Below are 15641 nucleotides of genomic sequence, written 5' to 3' on the forward strand. Positions count from 1 at the left end.
CAGAGCCCTGCTTCCACGGTCCTTTTCTCACGCTTTGCTCTCACGCTTTGCTGCGCTCGACCATTTCGAACAAACCAGCTGAGTCCTCCCTCGTCTTTGCCTAAGCCTTGCCGTTCTTAGCCTTCTCGGCAGCCTTGCCGCCCTTAATCGCCTTGACCGAAGCCCTCTCGACTCCCTTCCCATGACCGACCTTCCTCTTCTTCGGATTCTCTTCCACCACCACCGCCATCGCCTCACCATCATCACTCTCATCATCATCACTCTCAGACCCCTCAACCAGAACCAGCCCCAGCCTCTCCACAGTCGAACTCAGCATATGCCCACACACCTCCTTCCCCACCACCCCACCGCTCGTCCTAGGCGTCCACTCCACAAAGTTCCCCCACCCCGCCTGCCCCACCGCGACCGGCACCGGCACACGGCGCAGCATCTGCCGCCGCTTCCCCTCCTTCCACCGCTCCCCCTCCTGCATCCCCTCCCCCCAAGCCCGCACAACCATCCCCTTCGCCCTCCCCACCCTCTTCCTCACCACCGCCCCCTCCATCGGCCGGCCCATCTCCCTCCCAATCCCATTTACACCGTTCCCCACGCCCAACATCCCCGCCACCCTCCCCACCGCCCCCTCCAGCTGCTCACTCCACACCGTATATACCCGTACCGAGCCAGTCCCAGTACTTCCACTCATCCCCCTCGCCACATCCTCCAGCTCCGCACGCAACACGTTTTCCACCGCCGAGGCCAAGCGCATCCACCGCGCGGGGAGGAAGGGCAGCGCGCCTGTTGTGCGGGAGGGGTGGAGGGCGATGTCGATGGCGCAGAGGAATCGGAGAGGGATGTTGGCGCGTTGGGCGGCGGCGATGACGTAGGATGGGAGTTGGAACTGGGGCTGCTTGGGGTTGGTGATGTAGCGGGTCAGTTTTAGGATGGGGGTGGGGGCGACCGCGTGCGGGTGGTGGTGACTGGAGGACAGGTTACTGCCGCTCCTCGGCAGGAAGAGGTGGGCGGGCATGGCGAGGTGGACGAGCTCGGCGCGGGCGGCGGCGGCGGCGGCGGCGGGCAGGCCGGCGGGCGGCGCGAGGGTGCGCAGCGGGAAGCGCAGCCAGAGCAGCGGCGCCGGGCATTTGGCGTTGTCGAGGTCGTCGTCGACGTCCGCGTCGTCCCAGCCGTCCGAGTCCGAGTCCGAGGATGGGTCCAGGTCGTCCGAGTCGGACCAGTCGTCGCCTGGGCGGTGGTGGCGGCGGCGGCGCGCCGGCAGGTCGAGGCCGATGCGGAATTGGAGGCAGTCGTCGTCTTCGTCGTCTTTGTTCTCGCTGGTGCGGGGAAGCGGGAACCAGCCGAGGAAGGAAGGCTGTTTGTCGTTGGTGTCGTCAGACTCGGAGTCCGGTGGGTGGTACTCGACGATGCAGGGGGCGGTGCATTCGAGGTCGGCGGCGAGGGCGGCGCGGCGGTCCCGCGCGTGGCGTTTGGTGATGTCCATTTCGAAGCGTTTGGCGCGCACAAAGGCCAGGTTTGAACGAATCGACTGTTGCGAGTTGAGGGGACGCCACGGCGAGTCGGGGCTCGTGGGGTCGTTGTGGGACTGCATGGTGGGCGGAAAGCTCCTCGAAGCTGTTCGAGAATATGGCTTGGGGAGGGTGCCGGCGCGTGGCGATATCGTGGTTGTTGATGTTAGAAGGCCCGCCGCGGCTGAAAGATCTGGAGAGTTAGTTGGCTGAGAATGCGATCGCATGGTCCGATGGCGATCGGGCTTGTGAGGGAGCGCAAGGATGACTTACTCGAAGTAGAAGAACTGATCTGGATACTGGCGCGCGACCAGAGCCACAGAAGAAGTGTTGAGCTCTGGTTGAAGCTGAACCGGGAGCGGCAGCGCTGAGAAAAGAGGTTAGAGGATGAAGAGAAAGAGTTGAATGGAAGCGTGTAGAAAATTTTAACGCACCCGCTGCCGTTGGGTGCTTACATATGCCTTAGGCAATCGTCGGTACGTTTTTTAGGCGCTGAAATGGACTCCCACGTGACACGGTGTTGCTGAACTGCTGCCTAGCTTACTGATGGCGGGTGAGTCCAGCACAGTAGGGAAAGCGTAGACGCCGATGGTAAATGACTAGCTACTGGGAGCCGCTGGATACAAGGCCGAGAAGCGAACACATTAGTGATGAAATGATTAGAACTATGCTGGAAATATAGCACTGAACGTAGCTAACTTCTCGAGGTGGAAAAAGAGCATACCCTGGTTTCATCAAATATATTACCGCTGAGTGGGTGCATGGGAAAACGCTAAGAATATATTTCACCAGCAGGTATTTATATAGAGGACTATTAGCGCCCGTATTGGAGTCCATGGACATAGCCTTGAGTAATATACTAAGCTGGAATCCGCTATTGCTCGCGTCCAGTGCAATGTTTACAAACAATAAAATTTGCAGTAGGGCGGAATACTCCATGTATTGGAAAGCCGTAGCAATTATTCATCTTAGCAGATGAACAAATAGCTAATATTGCACTTGTAGCTCTATGGAATGGCGAGAAGCCTCTTGATGCGGATATTGGTGGATGAGAAAATGCGTGCACCATCGGCAGCGGATGGGCAAGAGCGCGCGCTAACCGAATGTGAGGACCGAACTTGGACAAGAAAGGAATGGTCGGTTTCGACACTATAACGTCAAGCAATCACCGCGAGAAGCAATCAACTTTCCTAAAAATGCAAATCTGGACATGATCTTCTCTTTGTAAGAATTCCTTTTGCTTGCATTGAGTCTAAGATTACCTGAGTGTATCTACTGCTCATTGCTGTTCCCTATGCATATGACATGCGCCAGATCGGTCATACAGCCCGACCCATGACGCACACACGTACGATATCAATTCTGCTGGTATTCCAACAATGTTAAAGCCGCCAAAGTTGTGCCTACAGGCATGCCTTGGACTTTAAGAGTGATACTCCGACTGTCCCTCCTCACTAGCAAATGACCGACAACCTGCATAAAACGCAGACCCCAGAGTCTCCCACGCCCCATCATCCCAGAAACCCAAGGATCCGCGCAGAGTCTCACCTCAACCTTCAGAAAGTGAACTTTCCAGAGTTAACCGATCGGTCCGGCAGCACTATCAGTGTCCTCCTCCTTTATAACCACATCGCTTGGCCCGTGGACCCGCATGAACACATCAGCCATCCTCTCCTTGAACGACCCTTCATGGCCCAAGCGGGCGGCGCGCAGTCCAGCGGCGAGATCTTGCTGGGCCGCCACCATTGAGTCCATGTCCAGGCTGGGGTGGGTGAGTACCATATCGTGGTACACGCGCCAGCGCTTGACAAGGTCGACTGGAGCGAGGTTGTTCGTTCCCTGATCAGCGGTGATGGCGAGATCAGGAGCGGGCATGGTAGGGGTATCTGAGCTGTGGACGGGAGCCATGGATGTAGAGCCCATGCTCGGGACTTGGTGCTGTCTTTCGCTGGCGAGATCTCCGCCAGTGGCACTTTCGCAAGCGACGCTCGGAGCTGCAGGGAGAGCACGCGCAGTTTGGTCGCGGGTAGAAGTGGGCATAGCACTGCTACCACGCTGACCGTAGTCAAGATTTATGGAATCTTCGGCGACAGTAGGAGCGGAAGAAGCTTCCACCGCAGTTGTATTCATGGCTTGGGCTACGCTGTCCAGGAATTTGTCGGCCTCTTCGTGACGTTGACGGCTAATTGGGGTCGGTGGCGGGTCTTGGTCTTCGCGGGAGTTGCTTATCAATGGCTTCTGGGCCAGTACAATGGATGACTGCGGGTCGGAACGAACTTTGGAGACACCATCAATAACGCCGTTGGCTTTACGGGTGTCGATGCGAAGGTTGAAAGTTTTGTCAGGTATATACGAAGTGCTGACAACCCTCTGTGGCAGATCCGGTGCGCCAAACTTCATGATGCTGGGAACAGCAGGGATGCCGTGCTGGACAGCGCGTTTACTGTACGGGCTAAGAGAACGATCCAAGTCATCGCGAGAATGAGAGTAGTAGCTGAGGCGACCAGCATTACCGTCGTGGTAAAGCGAGGTGGAATTCTTGGAATCCGAACCTTTGCGGACAGAGTTATCGTCGTAAGGCCAGCGGGCACCGCCTGGGGAGCGCGAACGGCAGCGCGTGCGGCGTGAAGTAGCGCTAACACTGTGTGAGCGTCCTCCACGGCGAGATTCACGCTCCTTGTCATGCTCAGCGCGAGAGAGGTGCATTGAGGTCATAGGCGAGAGGAGGGAAGCGGTACTGCCAGCTGCGGCAGGCATCTGACGGCCAGTCCTGTCAGGCATACCAGTGCGAGGCTCTGACCTGGCCTCCAACTGGGGGACCACGTCCAGCTTGTTTGGTGAGTCATTTCCCTTGGCCCGCTTGATTCTGTCGTCATTTCCGTCCCCACTCTGATTCTTTCGCTTTTTCTTTGACTTCTTGGCGCTTTGCTTTGAAACGACGCTGTATTGACTCCATGAGGCATCCGAAGCCTTTTCGAAGGTAAGGTGTGTTGTAGGAGTGTGCACAGCTCCAATGCAGCTACCGCCACTTTTCTTCATTGAGATGTAGAAGTTGAGCAGCGCAGAGGTCGCGCCATCGTCCCTAAAGAAATATAGCGTAATCGAAGTACCACTCGAGAGCGACTCCATGGCCTGTACTCGAAATAGCTCCGAAGCTTCAGTGAGGAGCAATTTGTTCCGGGGGAGGGAAACGATTGGTGTCTTTTTGAGAATCAAGCTTAGGCTGCTGACATTGTCCAAGGTTTTCTCCGTGCTAATTTGCGGCATTTTCAGGTCTTCCTTCAGGCGCTTGCTAGCTTGTTTTCGGATGGTAGCAGGGACTACATCCGTGACGGACGACTCATGGTGGTTGAACGTAATGATACTGTCAGCAGTGATGATTACGCTGATGTTTTGCCCGATGGAATTACCGAGCACGGTTGACGGTGTGAGGGTAAGGCGGACGGCGGGGGCAGTGTTCGTGGAATTGTCGGCCGGCACTACCTCCGCCATGAGAGCGCGACCGTCCTGCCCGCCACTCGGAATGAAGACTCCAAGATACTCGATGGGCATCTGTTTGCCACTCTTTCCGAGCGGCTTCCACGCCGCGATCGCGGGAAATGTGCAAGAAGTGACGTTGCCAGACGCCATGATGCGACTTGAATGACCTGTGAAGAGGGGAAAAGGTGGAAAGCAGTACAAGTGAAGGAACTGCGAAGGTTATTCCCCCCGGCGGGGGCTTTGGTTGCAGAGGGAAGGTGTGGGCCGTAGCTCAGGCAACGCGGTAGGCGCGTGTACCTTCCGTCGGCCAGCGGACCCCAGATCGCCTAGGTAAGCTAGGTAATGCGCGTCTGCGCGCTCTCATGCTTGACGCGTCTCACTGTCCTTCCTCTTTCGTCCTCTCTCTCCACACCCACAACCCACGACGCACACCCGCAACCGCAACCGCAACCGCAACCTCAAGTAAACACAGTTCAACCCGACCGCCACGATCAAACCTTATCTCTCTCTCTCCCTTGCGTTGACACTCGCACATTCCCTCACTCTCTTAATCTTTACCTACGTCTAGATATCTGCTTCGACTGCCCATGCAAAGGATCAACGCAGATCATTTCTTTCCGCACTCGCGTCGCGCAGACTGGGATGGAAGCTGGCGGCCGTGTTAACCGCTGGACCAATGGACTTCATCAAGACCTTTAGGACATCCACGCTTGAACCCAGCTCACCTACCTGCCCACAGCATGTGAAACAGACAAGCCCTCTCATACTTTTTACGACGGAGGCTCGACCAATACTAGAGAGGCAAGGTGCTCGCATACGTCATCGGCGGTAGGCATGGTTGCGCGCGGTCGTAAACCCTGATCGTGCTTGCGCCGGCTGGTCGGCCACTAAAGCGTAAGGTGATGCCACAGTGGTTTTGTTTCACACCGTAGGGCCACCAGGTCACGATGAGAGTGAAATTTGCCTCTACAGCTACGTTCGCCTGCGATGGGTAGGCACTGATAAGGGGGAATGCCCGTCAGACACTCAGGGTCTGGAGACGGAGTCGGACATAACGAGGGCAGGCGAGCTAGCTCTGGGTAGCATGTTTCATATGGCCGAACGCAGGTACCACGACCAAAGAAAAGCTCGCGTGCGACCGTCAGACCCTATGGGCGTCGCCAAGAGTCGACGGCATCTTCCTCGACCTCATGCTCTGGTGAAAGACGGGTCCATCAACAAAGAGGATCAGGGAATGAAGATAAAATAATGATGAATCTATATAATGGCGTTCTTGTATGTTGCGAGTGAGGTGTGGCTTCGAGGTGACGCGCATGTGAAGCCCGGCGGAAGCCTTCGCCAAGCCAAGGGGCGTCTTTGCCTGAACCATGACCATGGTTGGTGAGAGCAGGATCTTCCAGCAACGAGCACAGTAACCAAGAGGAGATTCAAGCCATTGGCCGTGAGGGCAAAGCGGGAGTCAAGTTTCCGAGTGGCTGTCGTAGCCCGGGGCTTGCCTGAAGTACAGAAAACACCGACGCTCCATTCTATGATTTGCGAGTAGGCTTATATTCCTTAGCTATACCAGAGCGAGCTGAGTACTCTCTGAGTGACTGAGAAGACGGACGGATGCCTGAGATTGTTACGGCGGGTGGCCGTGGTGAACCGTCCGCCCCGTGCGGTGTCTGTCTACCACGGATCGTGTCCCGGCCCACCAAACCACCACAGGACAAGTAGTCGACTCGCTACGGGGGACTCAAAAGCATCAAAAAAGAATTTAAATGGGCAAAAACTCCCCCGCGCGAGCGGGGGGTTGAACCTACGCTCGTGCGGGTGAGAAAAACCCTCAACGTATCGGATTTTTGCTACCAGCCTAAACCACTAGACCAGCCGACTTGAACGGCCCTTCGGGGAACGGGTCCGTCTCCACGATTCCCGGCTTAGCGGCGCACATACTGTAGGCGTGGGGTTCTTAATATATATAGTAAACATGCAGTTCTGGTCACACTGTGCGGAGTCCAGTGGAGCGGCTTACCTATCCATAGCCGCGCAGCAACGCACCATGCTTGCGGCCGGAGTTGAGCCTGGTGTTTAGTTCGTCGTGCCTCTCGCGGTTTCAGTGTCGCAGCCTTGGTGGTTCTCTTCAAGCAGCCCTGGTCCACTGCGGGCGCCCGCCCTCTTCGGCACCCTCCACTTCGCGATCACCGCCCTTGCTCTTGGTGTTGCTCCACACAACCACCCCCATAACTATCGTTCGCCCATCTGCCCTCCTCCTCGCCTCCTCACGATACCAAAATCATGGTGTTGTTCCGCACGACCACGCACAGCCACGCCACCAGACCGCCCCATCACTTCTCGTCCACCAACGCCATGGACACGCCAGCCACTGCAATCTCCCACGCTCTTTCTAGCCATGCTTGACCAACCACAATAAGATCCTGCACCGACCGGGCGCCCACCACCCACCCGCATCCACACCACATCTTCACGTGCTCACACCTACCACGCACTTCGCTCCACACCGCGTACGTCATGACGACATCCGACCACGGCGACGCGCAGCCACCTCACCAGCGCAACTACGTTACCGAAAAATAAAATAAAACCACCATGAGACGCGGGTAAGTAGCAAATTTCGCACGCGAGTCTGCAGCCACCACGCGGCAAGGCAGCGCAACACAACAACATTGTTTCGCATCGCGGTACCGACGCGCCGCGGACAAGGACGGACAGTTCAAAGCGCTACTCAACCTGCGCATCTCCAAGCGCATTGCACTTATACTGATGGTCCCACGAAGGATTCCACAAAGCGACCGTCGGATGTCTCTCGCCAGCCAGCTGGGCATACTTTCCGGTCCGTTTTCTTTGAAAGGCCACCACAAGAGCCCAGGACGTCCTAGCGTGCGCGATAAAGTAAACGTAGACGGTCTCGGCAGATGGTGTTGTTGTAAACGCAATTCCGCACCCGGACGTTGATGAGGTGAGGTCTCGAATAATGCGGGGAAGCCGGGAATAATATTCAGGGAGCGCCAGAACGTCAAGATGCAGTTTCCGAAAATAGACCAACCTAGCGGCGATCATCAAGCGACGACCCATAGGTATCGTGTACAAACTGAACATTTGACGCCTCCGTCACGCTGCTGCTCTTTGCGTTGTCCTGACAATAGCCGCGAAGCCTGAAACCGCTGCACCCTCGCCCAAACAGCCGCTCAAATCAAGCCATGGAATGGATCATGCATTTAGGTATTTCTTTACTCTCCATTCTACACAATATTGCGGGTATCTCAAACATGCACACTCTTCCCCCAAGATGAAGCGCTGAAAATGGCAACATCGAAAACCCAAAGGAGAAGACACGATCGCCAAGAACACCAGCCAAGCTAAAGCAGCGAAATGTCTAATCAAAATTAACAGGAGCGGAAATGCCGGGGCCGAAGATCATGATCCAACGTGCCACTGATCTCTGCCCAGCAACCTCTCCTCCTCGTCGCCGACCTCGACCTCATCCTCCTTCTCCTCATCCAACAACTTCTGATACGCGATCTTATCCATGCGCGAGCGCCAGGCCATGACGACGGTGACACCGGTGGCAACGAGGGCGGCGCAGACCAGGAGAGCGAGAATAGTGGCATCGCCATCCTTGAAGCGGTGGCCAAGAATGATAGTCTGCAAGAAAAAGCAGCACGTCAGCTCGAAATTCTCCCAAAAGCCGCCAATGCCATTGCCGCACAAGCACAGCACAGCACAGCACTCACCGAATTCCTAATCTCGTCGTCAATCGCCGTCCCGCCGGGCTCGCTCGCGCCCAGCACCCAGCCCTCCCTGTCGAGCGCCAAGACGCGGACGTACCTCCTCGTGCTGATGCCGAAGCGCAGCTCCGTCTCGAAGCCGGCGCGCTCGACCGTCTGCACGTTGTGCCACGCCTCGCCGACCTCGCGCTCCCAGCCGCTCTCGCCGCTCTCGGCGCCGTCCATCTCGGCGTAGTCGGCGTCCTGCAGCACCCAGCGGTGGACCTCGGTCGCGCCGTTCCAGCTGACGTAGACGCTGCTGCCCTCGACGAGGACGTCGGGCTTGGTGGCGGGCTTGCCGACCCAGCCGGCGGCTTTCTGGACGCGGTAGGACTGCACGTCGCCGCTCTCGAAGCGCGAGGCGGGCTCGAGGCGCGTGTCGCACAGGAGGGCGCCGTGGCGGTCGAACTCGGCGAAGACGCCGTTGTAGCCGTAGCCGAGGAGCACGTTGCCGTTGGCGAGCACCTGCATCGAGCCCTGGCTGGAGGAGACGATGGCCGCGTTGGGGTTGGTGAACTCGTGCGTCAGCGTCGCCGTCATGGCGGCTTGGTCGATGGCGACGCGCATGCCGCGCGACGAGTCGGCGTCGTAGACGTTGCTGGCGGCGCGGTTGTCGAAGAGGGTGATGGCGCGGCCGTCGTCGCGCCAGCGCGCGTCGTGCTGCCAGGCGAAGTTGGTGGCGCGGCCGTCGGAGAGGTCGGTGAAGTCGTTGCGCTTGCCGCCGAGCTGCCACAGGACGGAGCCCGAGCGGCCGTCGATGTAGGTGATGGAGTGCGTGTAGCGGGCTGAGACGAGGTAGTTGCCGTGGCGGTCCTTGTCGACGCTGTTGATGTGGTAGTAGTCCCACGGCGACGAGGCGGAGGTGCCGCCGCTGGTGTAGCGCCGGTACGTGTCGTTGGCGGCGTAGTGGTCGCTGGCGCGCCAGGAGAAGAGCAGGTTGCCCGAGGCCAGGTCGATTTCTTGGAACGAGCCGTCCCACACCCAGCCCGACTCGGGCCCGCCGACGGGGCTGAGGTCCATGGGGGTGATTTCGTAGACGCTGAGCAGGGCGGTGCCGTTGGGGGTGAAGCGGAATTCGTGCAGATCGCCCTTGATGGGGCCGACGGCGGAGATCTGCCGCACTTGCTTGTAGGACGAGTCGAGCTGGGTGAAGGACATGTCCGGTTAGCGACTGAGGATTGGCTACGCGGGGGGGGGGGATGGTGCGATGGTTAGGCACCGATGGCGTGCTCTCGGATCTGCAGCACCGCGGGTACACCCGTCGTACTTGGAGGCCACAACGCCTATACGACCCCCGCATTGAAGGTCGAGCTCACCATGTAGTAGTAGCCTTGGCCGTGCCCTCCGACTGTGTCATCGCCGCCCCAGAAGGTGAGGTACTTCTCGCCATTCCATTCCTGGACGTTGAGGTTGTACGTCTCGCCGTACGGCTTGCCGTCCAGCGTCCAGATCAGATTCCCAGCTTGGTCCAGAATCATCGGATTGGGGCCGGGCACGACCTTTTTGCCGCGCGGGTTGAGGAAGATGAGGTCGTCGCCGCTGGTGCAGCTGTCATTGGTGGCGACAATGTTTACGCGGGGCCCTTTCAACGGCGATGTCTGGTATTCCTGGTAGGGATAGGCGCCGAAATCGCCGCGGTCGTAGGCCTCATCGGCGATGTAGGGTATGAGGTCGGCGTAGGAGGTTGCGGCGAGGAATAATAATGACGATACCGCCCGGCGGACAGATGGTAGACGGAACATTTGAACAGTATTTGGCAAAGAAAAGAAAAAAAAAGTCAGGAGAGAGGGAGCTGTGAGAAATGCGACAAATGCGAAAGAATGTCGGGCCACAGATGGCTGATCATGTACTCGTCAGAAATGTGGATTACGTAGACAGGTGCGTGTGCAAGACAAGAGGGTGGTGTGCGGCCACGTCTTAAGCATGCAGCATCGGAGGAGAAAGGGGGGGCGAGGAAGCCGGGGCGGGCGATTACAAGAGGCTAGAGAGAGGGATTACGACTGAGCGGGGCGGTGGAGGCGGAGCAGAAATCTATCAAGCTGCGCTGCGAGGACGGCGGATGGTCTCTCTAGGTGCGTCGGCGCTGGTGGGCGTGCAGGCATGTGGAGGGGGACGTTTGACGCACACGCATCGCGGAGGGGCGCCTATCGAAATAAGGCTACTGCCCGGCTGCGGCGTCGTCAGCCGCCCTAGGCCAGACCCCGGCCGGCATCCCCAGGCCAAGCTGGTCCAGTGGCACTCAGCAGCGGCTTGGCTGCCGACTTCCGCTGGCGCTGGCGCGGGCGCGGGCGCTGGCGCGGGCGCGGGCGCTGGCGCGGGCTGATGGGCTGAAGGGCTGCACAAGTCTGCTCCGTCTGCTCTCAGGCACGGCATGCTGCGTTCCAGCTCGCGTGTGAAGGGGCCCCGCCGCCGCCCTTGTCGACGCCGGGCGCGTCTCGTCGGCGGCAGCGTGCAGCCCCAAAGCTTACGCACGGCGCCACACGTCTTGCCGCAGCCCGGACGATGCGCTCTGCATCTGCCGCACGAGGTGGACCTTTGCCGCGCGGACGCGACGAAGCGCAAATCTTGGCACGCCCCGCCAAGCTTCTCCTGGATGACACGCCGCCCAATCGCCGCCGTCTCTCCGCTGCCGATTGCGACCGGCGAAGCTTTTCGAAGCCGATGCTGCCCAGAGCCACGAGCCGCCGCCCTCGTCCCTGCCGCTGCCAGATATCTCCCCGTGGACGTGCTCTCCCGTCGTTGCAGCACCGGCCTTTATATCTTCGAGTCGGTGTCATCGGGGTAGGATGGCGACCAAGCGTAGGACGCCTGAGCCTGATGTCACGGTCCGCAGGCGGGGAAACTGCAGCGTTAAGGGATGGCCAACGTGAGAAACATTCGGCTGCCGCGACGCATGGCGATGGCTGAATTGCGAGCAGCGTCTGAGATTTGTGGAGCCGGGAGGCCGAGGCCAGAGGGTCTTCTTCCCTCCGTGCCTCCCCAGCTGGCAACACCAAACAATGCCCCGCGTTCGCTGGGAAACCTCCCAATGACAATGCCACCATCTGTCACCCCGCCGCTGTCTGTTTGCTCGTTTTTGGCAATGTCTCAGATCTGTTGACCCGCCAGCCTGGACCGCCTTTCAGCAATGTGCAAAAAACCCCGCTTTGCAGTTGCGCGCCCTGCAGCCGCCCGTCTGGCTGGCGACAAGGTGCAACGCGATGCCCCGCCAGACCCTGTCCTAGACCCCGAATTCCACGGTAGGCCACCTCCGGTGCATCGATGTAGCTGACGTGACCGGGAATTCGGTCGACCAGGCGATGTGCGGTGGACAATGGCGTCTATTGGAAGGATGTGTATGCAGATCACGTGTCGCGACGCTGCGCATCCATCTTCACTTCCACCACAGTCGGTCGTCTTTTCGGTAGCTCGACTAGCAGCATCCTCTCTTGCGTATCACAAAGTTTGCTCCCGACTAGAGCACTCGGGCAGCACCTGTACAACATTGCCACGACCATGACTGCTGGCATACACGTGCAATAGATGTGTGGTTTCTCATACCATGTCCTTTCCGCAGCTCACACCCCTTTGCGGCTTCTTCCCGCCCTATTCCGTCCGTCCTTCGGGTGTTGTTGGTAGCCCGCTTCGAGATGTCAGCAGTGCCGCCAATCACGTGTGAGCAACGCGTCCGCTATCTCCAGGCTGTCGTTGGCATCTGCAAACCGCAGTTGTTGACAGCAAACATCATCGGTCCGTCCTCTCCTTCGTGCTGACAAGTCCACCGGGCTTCAGTGACGACAGGATCCGCAGAAAGGTTCGACAATCTCCGATGAAGCCGCATGGACGTGGCGTGCGCTGAATTCAGCGTCTTACACAACCATCTAATCACGACAATACGAAGCATCTCTGCTCGCGACCCCCAAACTTGAAGGCGTCCTCTCCGCCAGAGCGTGTTGGTGTTGCTTGCGAAAAGGTTGGATCAGTGGCGTTCATATGGTGTGACCCCGCAAAAGTCGTTGGGAGTGAGTGGCCTGACCGCGCGCCATGGCAGCCCCAGTGTTTGGAGCTTCCACCAGTCCGACTCCACAGGATTCTCCAACACATCCGCCCGCCCGCAACCAAAATCCGACTTTTGTTGGGCGAGTCGCGAGACAATCGTTCGTGGGCATTGCTTTCAGGCAGCAGAAAATGCATCAAGACTGCATCTTAAAGCGCTTGCGCTCCGCCTGGGCGCTGCGAATGCTGTGAAGAAGAGGCCCTGCCAAGACGCAACCTTCCCTTTTAGCCGCTCTTCCCGTTTTTGGTCTTTCCCTTTTGCTCTGGTGCGAACCGTTATCTCTCCTCTCTCGGGAGATTACTCATCCGTCGCCTCCACTCTCTTGCCCTCCCAATGGCTGCGCATCCGCATGTCACCGAGACGCGCATGACGGCGTGGAACTGGCCGAAGCACGTCAACTGGCTCAATGTCTTCATGACCGTCCTGATTCCGCTGGCTGGCTGCGTCGCTGCTTTCTACGTCCCGCTGCAACTGAAGACAGCCATCTTCGCCTATGTGTACTGTACGTCACTCTCACTTGCTACCCGCTTCCATGCCAGGACTTCGTCCGCTTCGTCGTCCTCTTCGAGCAGCATTGCTGACCGTTCACCCCCCACACTCGCAGACTTCTTCACTGGCCTCTGTAAGTCCCTCTCATCCATCTGCAATACCCACCGAGAAGGAACAAGCCCCCGCGGCGGAACCGTCCAACGGTCCGCTCGACCCAAAAGCGGCTCCGCTGCCGCACCGTCAAACGTCGCAAGCATCCGCCCCACGCGGTGCCGCAGGTTCCGCCTACCCTTCCTTCCCCTTCCAAGGCGGGGGGGAGGGAGGACCACCTTTTCTCCAACGCAGAGCGGCTCCGCTTCCCACGAGATCGACATCCGCTCCCCCACAAAACGAATCCCCTTCCCTGTTCCCCGCGCTGCCGTAGCGAACGACGCCCACGGTGCTAACGCTACTCCATAGCCATCACAGCCGGCTATCACCGCCTATGGTCGCACACGTCCTACTCGGCCGCGGTGCCGCTGCGCATCTTCCTGGCGGCGTTCGGCGCCGGCGCCATCGAGGGGTCTATCCGCTGGTGGAGCCGCGATCACCGCGCCCATCATCGGTATACCGACACCGATAAGGATCCGTATTCGGTGAGGAAGGGGCTGTGGTATAGTCATGTGAGTTGCCTTCTTTCCGCTTACTCCGTAAAGGGGGTTGTTTGGGTACGGGATGGGATGGGATCCATTGAATGGTGGTGTGGGGAAAAGAGCGTTGATGCTGCTGCGGGAGATGGGGGGATCGGGCCGGCTGTGTACTGTTCCAGCCGCAGAGCAGCGGCTGCGGCATGCAGCTTTCCGTGTCCGTCGAAAGTGGATGCCCGTCACATCAGTGAACTCCTCACCATAGCCAGCCACCACGCCTTGACCCAAAGACCCCCAGCCCTTCCTTCAAGAAAGAGAAAACAAAATCGCACCACCACCCCCTCGACCTCTTCGCCCTCGCCGCCTCCCCACCTTCCACCGCTAACAACCCCCCTCCTCTCGCACGCAGATGGGCTGGATCCTCATGAAGCAAAACCCCCGCCGGATCGGCCGCACCGACATCTCGGACCTCAACGCCGACCCCATCGTCATCTTCCAGCACCGGCACTACGTCAAGTGCGCGCTGGCCATGGGCGTCGTCTTCCCCGGGCTGGCCGCGTGGCTGCTGTGGGACGACCTCCGGGGGGGCATCGTGTATGCGGGCATCTTGCGCGTCTTCTTCGTGCAGCAGGCGACGTTTTGCATCAACAGCCTCGCGCACTGGATCGGCGAGCAGCCCTTCGACGACCGCAACAGCCCGCGCGATCACTGGATCACCGCGCTGGCGACCCTGGGCGAGGGCTATCACAACTTTCATCATGAGTTCCCGAGTGATTATCGGAACGCGATCGGTGAGTACCTAGTCGATTTGTGCCGTCCTCAGCAATATGTGGAACAGTTTGCTGACGAGAACACCCAAAATTCCCCCCGGCGCGCAGAATGGTGGCAATACGACCCGACCAAGTGGTCCATCTGGCTGTGGAAGCAGGCCGGGCTCGCGCACGACCTCAAGCAGTTCCGCGCCAACGAGATCGAAAAGGGGCGGCTGCAGATGGACCAGAAGCGGCTGGACCGCAAGCGCGCCGCGCTCGACTGGGGCGTGCCCCTCGACCGGCTGCCCGTCATCGCCTGGGACGAATACGTCGCGCAGGCCAAGAATGAGGAAGGTCGCGCGTGGATCGCCGTCGCCGGCGTCGTGCACGACGTGTCCGACTTCGTTGCCGAGCATCCCGGCGGGAGGGCGCTGATCCGCGGCGCCGTGGGCAAGGATGCGACGGCCATGTTTAACGGTGGGGTGTACGATCATAGCAATGCGGCGCATAATTTGCTGAGTACGATGAGGGTGGGGGTTATTCGGGGAGGTATGTGTTTTTGTTTTTTTTTTTCCGGAATCCTCTCGAACAAGCTGACTGATGGTCTCTGCAGGTATGGAAGTCGAGCTGTGGAAGCGCCAACAGAAGAAGGACGGGGCGGGCGGCGAATACGTCAAGGATTCGTACGGGAACCGCGTCGTGCGTGCGGATGACCAGCCGACGAGGAGGCGGGCGCCGCAGGTTGTGGCTGCAGCGTAAGTGGTGGTGGATATGAGAGACAGGGGGAGACTTCAAAATGTACATACGTGATTGTTTTTACTATGACACATTAAAATGTGAACGCTCTTTTGACACTAATCATCGATGACGGACGTGTGATCTGCGTGAGGACGGGCTTGGCCGTGCGGGGTACATAAGCGCTACTGTTGTAGATTCTTACACTTTATTTCGACCTCTCTTAGCTTGCCGGAGAGGCCATTGTGATGAAA

General features: G+C 58.8%; 4 protein-coding genes across 4 annotated transcripts; 1 reads left to right on the forward strand and 3 right to left on the reverse strand.

Annotated features, from left to right (window-relative positions):
- Window positions 1–100: 100 nt before the first annotated feature.
- Window positions 101–1585, reverse strand: BKCO1_5000124 (uncharacterized protein; the record flags this gene model as incomplete). Its single annotated transcript, XM_020276706.1, has 1 exon — window positions 101–1585. The coding sequence occupies one exon, from the start codon at window positions 1583–1585 to the stop codon at window positions 101–103; it is 1485 nt and encodes a 494-aa protein (XP_020134079.1).
- A 1495-nt stretch (window positions 1586–3080) lies between these two features.
- Window positions 3081–5132, reverse strand: BKCO1_5000125 (uncharacterized protein; the record flags this gene model as incomplete). Its single annotated transcript, XM_020276707.1, has 1 exon — window positions 3081–5132. One exon carries the CDS (start codon window positions 5130–5132, stop codon window positions 3081–3083), a length of 2052 nt encoding a protein of 683 aa, XP_020134078.1.
- Window positions 5133–8399: 3267 nt separating this feature from the next.
- Window positions 8400–10491, reverse strand: BKCO1_5000126 (arylsulfotransferase protein; the record flags this gene model as incomplete). Its single annotated transcript, XM_020276708.1, has 3 exons — window positions 8400–8627; window positions 8717–9892; window positions 10066–10491. The coding sequence occupies 3 exons, from the start codon at window positions 10489–10491 to the stop codon at window positions 8400–8402; spliced, it is 1830 nt and encodes a 609-aa protein (XP_020134005.1).
- Window positions 10492–13118: 2627 nt separating this feature from the next.
- On the forward strand, window positions 13119–15411 carry BKCO1_5000127 (acyl-desaturase; the record flags this gene model as incomplete). Its single annotated transcript, XM_020276709.1, has 5 exons — window positions 13119–13407; window positions 13734–13936; window positions 14310–14691; window positions 14779–15201; window positions 15266–15411. 5 exons carry the CDS (start codon window positions 13119–13121, stop codon window positions 15409–15411), a joined length of 1443 nt encoding a protein of 480 aa, XP_020134004.1.
- Between the last annotated feature and the right edge of the window lie 230 nt (window positions 15412–15641).

Source organism: Diplodia corticola (assembly GCF_001883845.1).
Source record: "Diplodia corticola strain CBS 112549 chromosome Unknown scaffold5, whole genome shotgun sequence".
NCBI lineage: Eukaryota > Fungi > Ascomycota > Dothideomycetes > Botryosphaeriales > Botryosphaeriaceae > Diplodia > Diplodia corticola.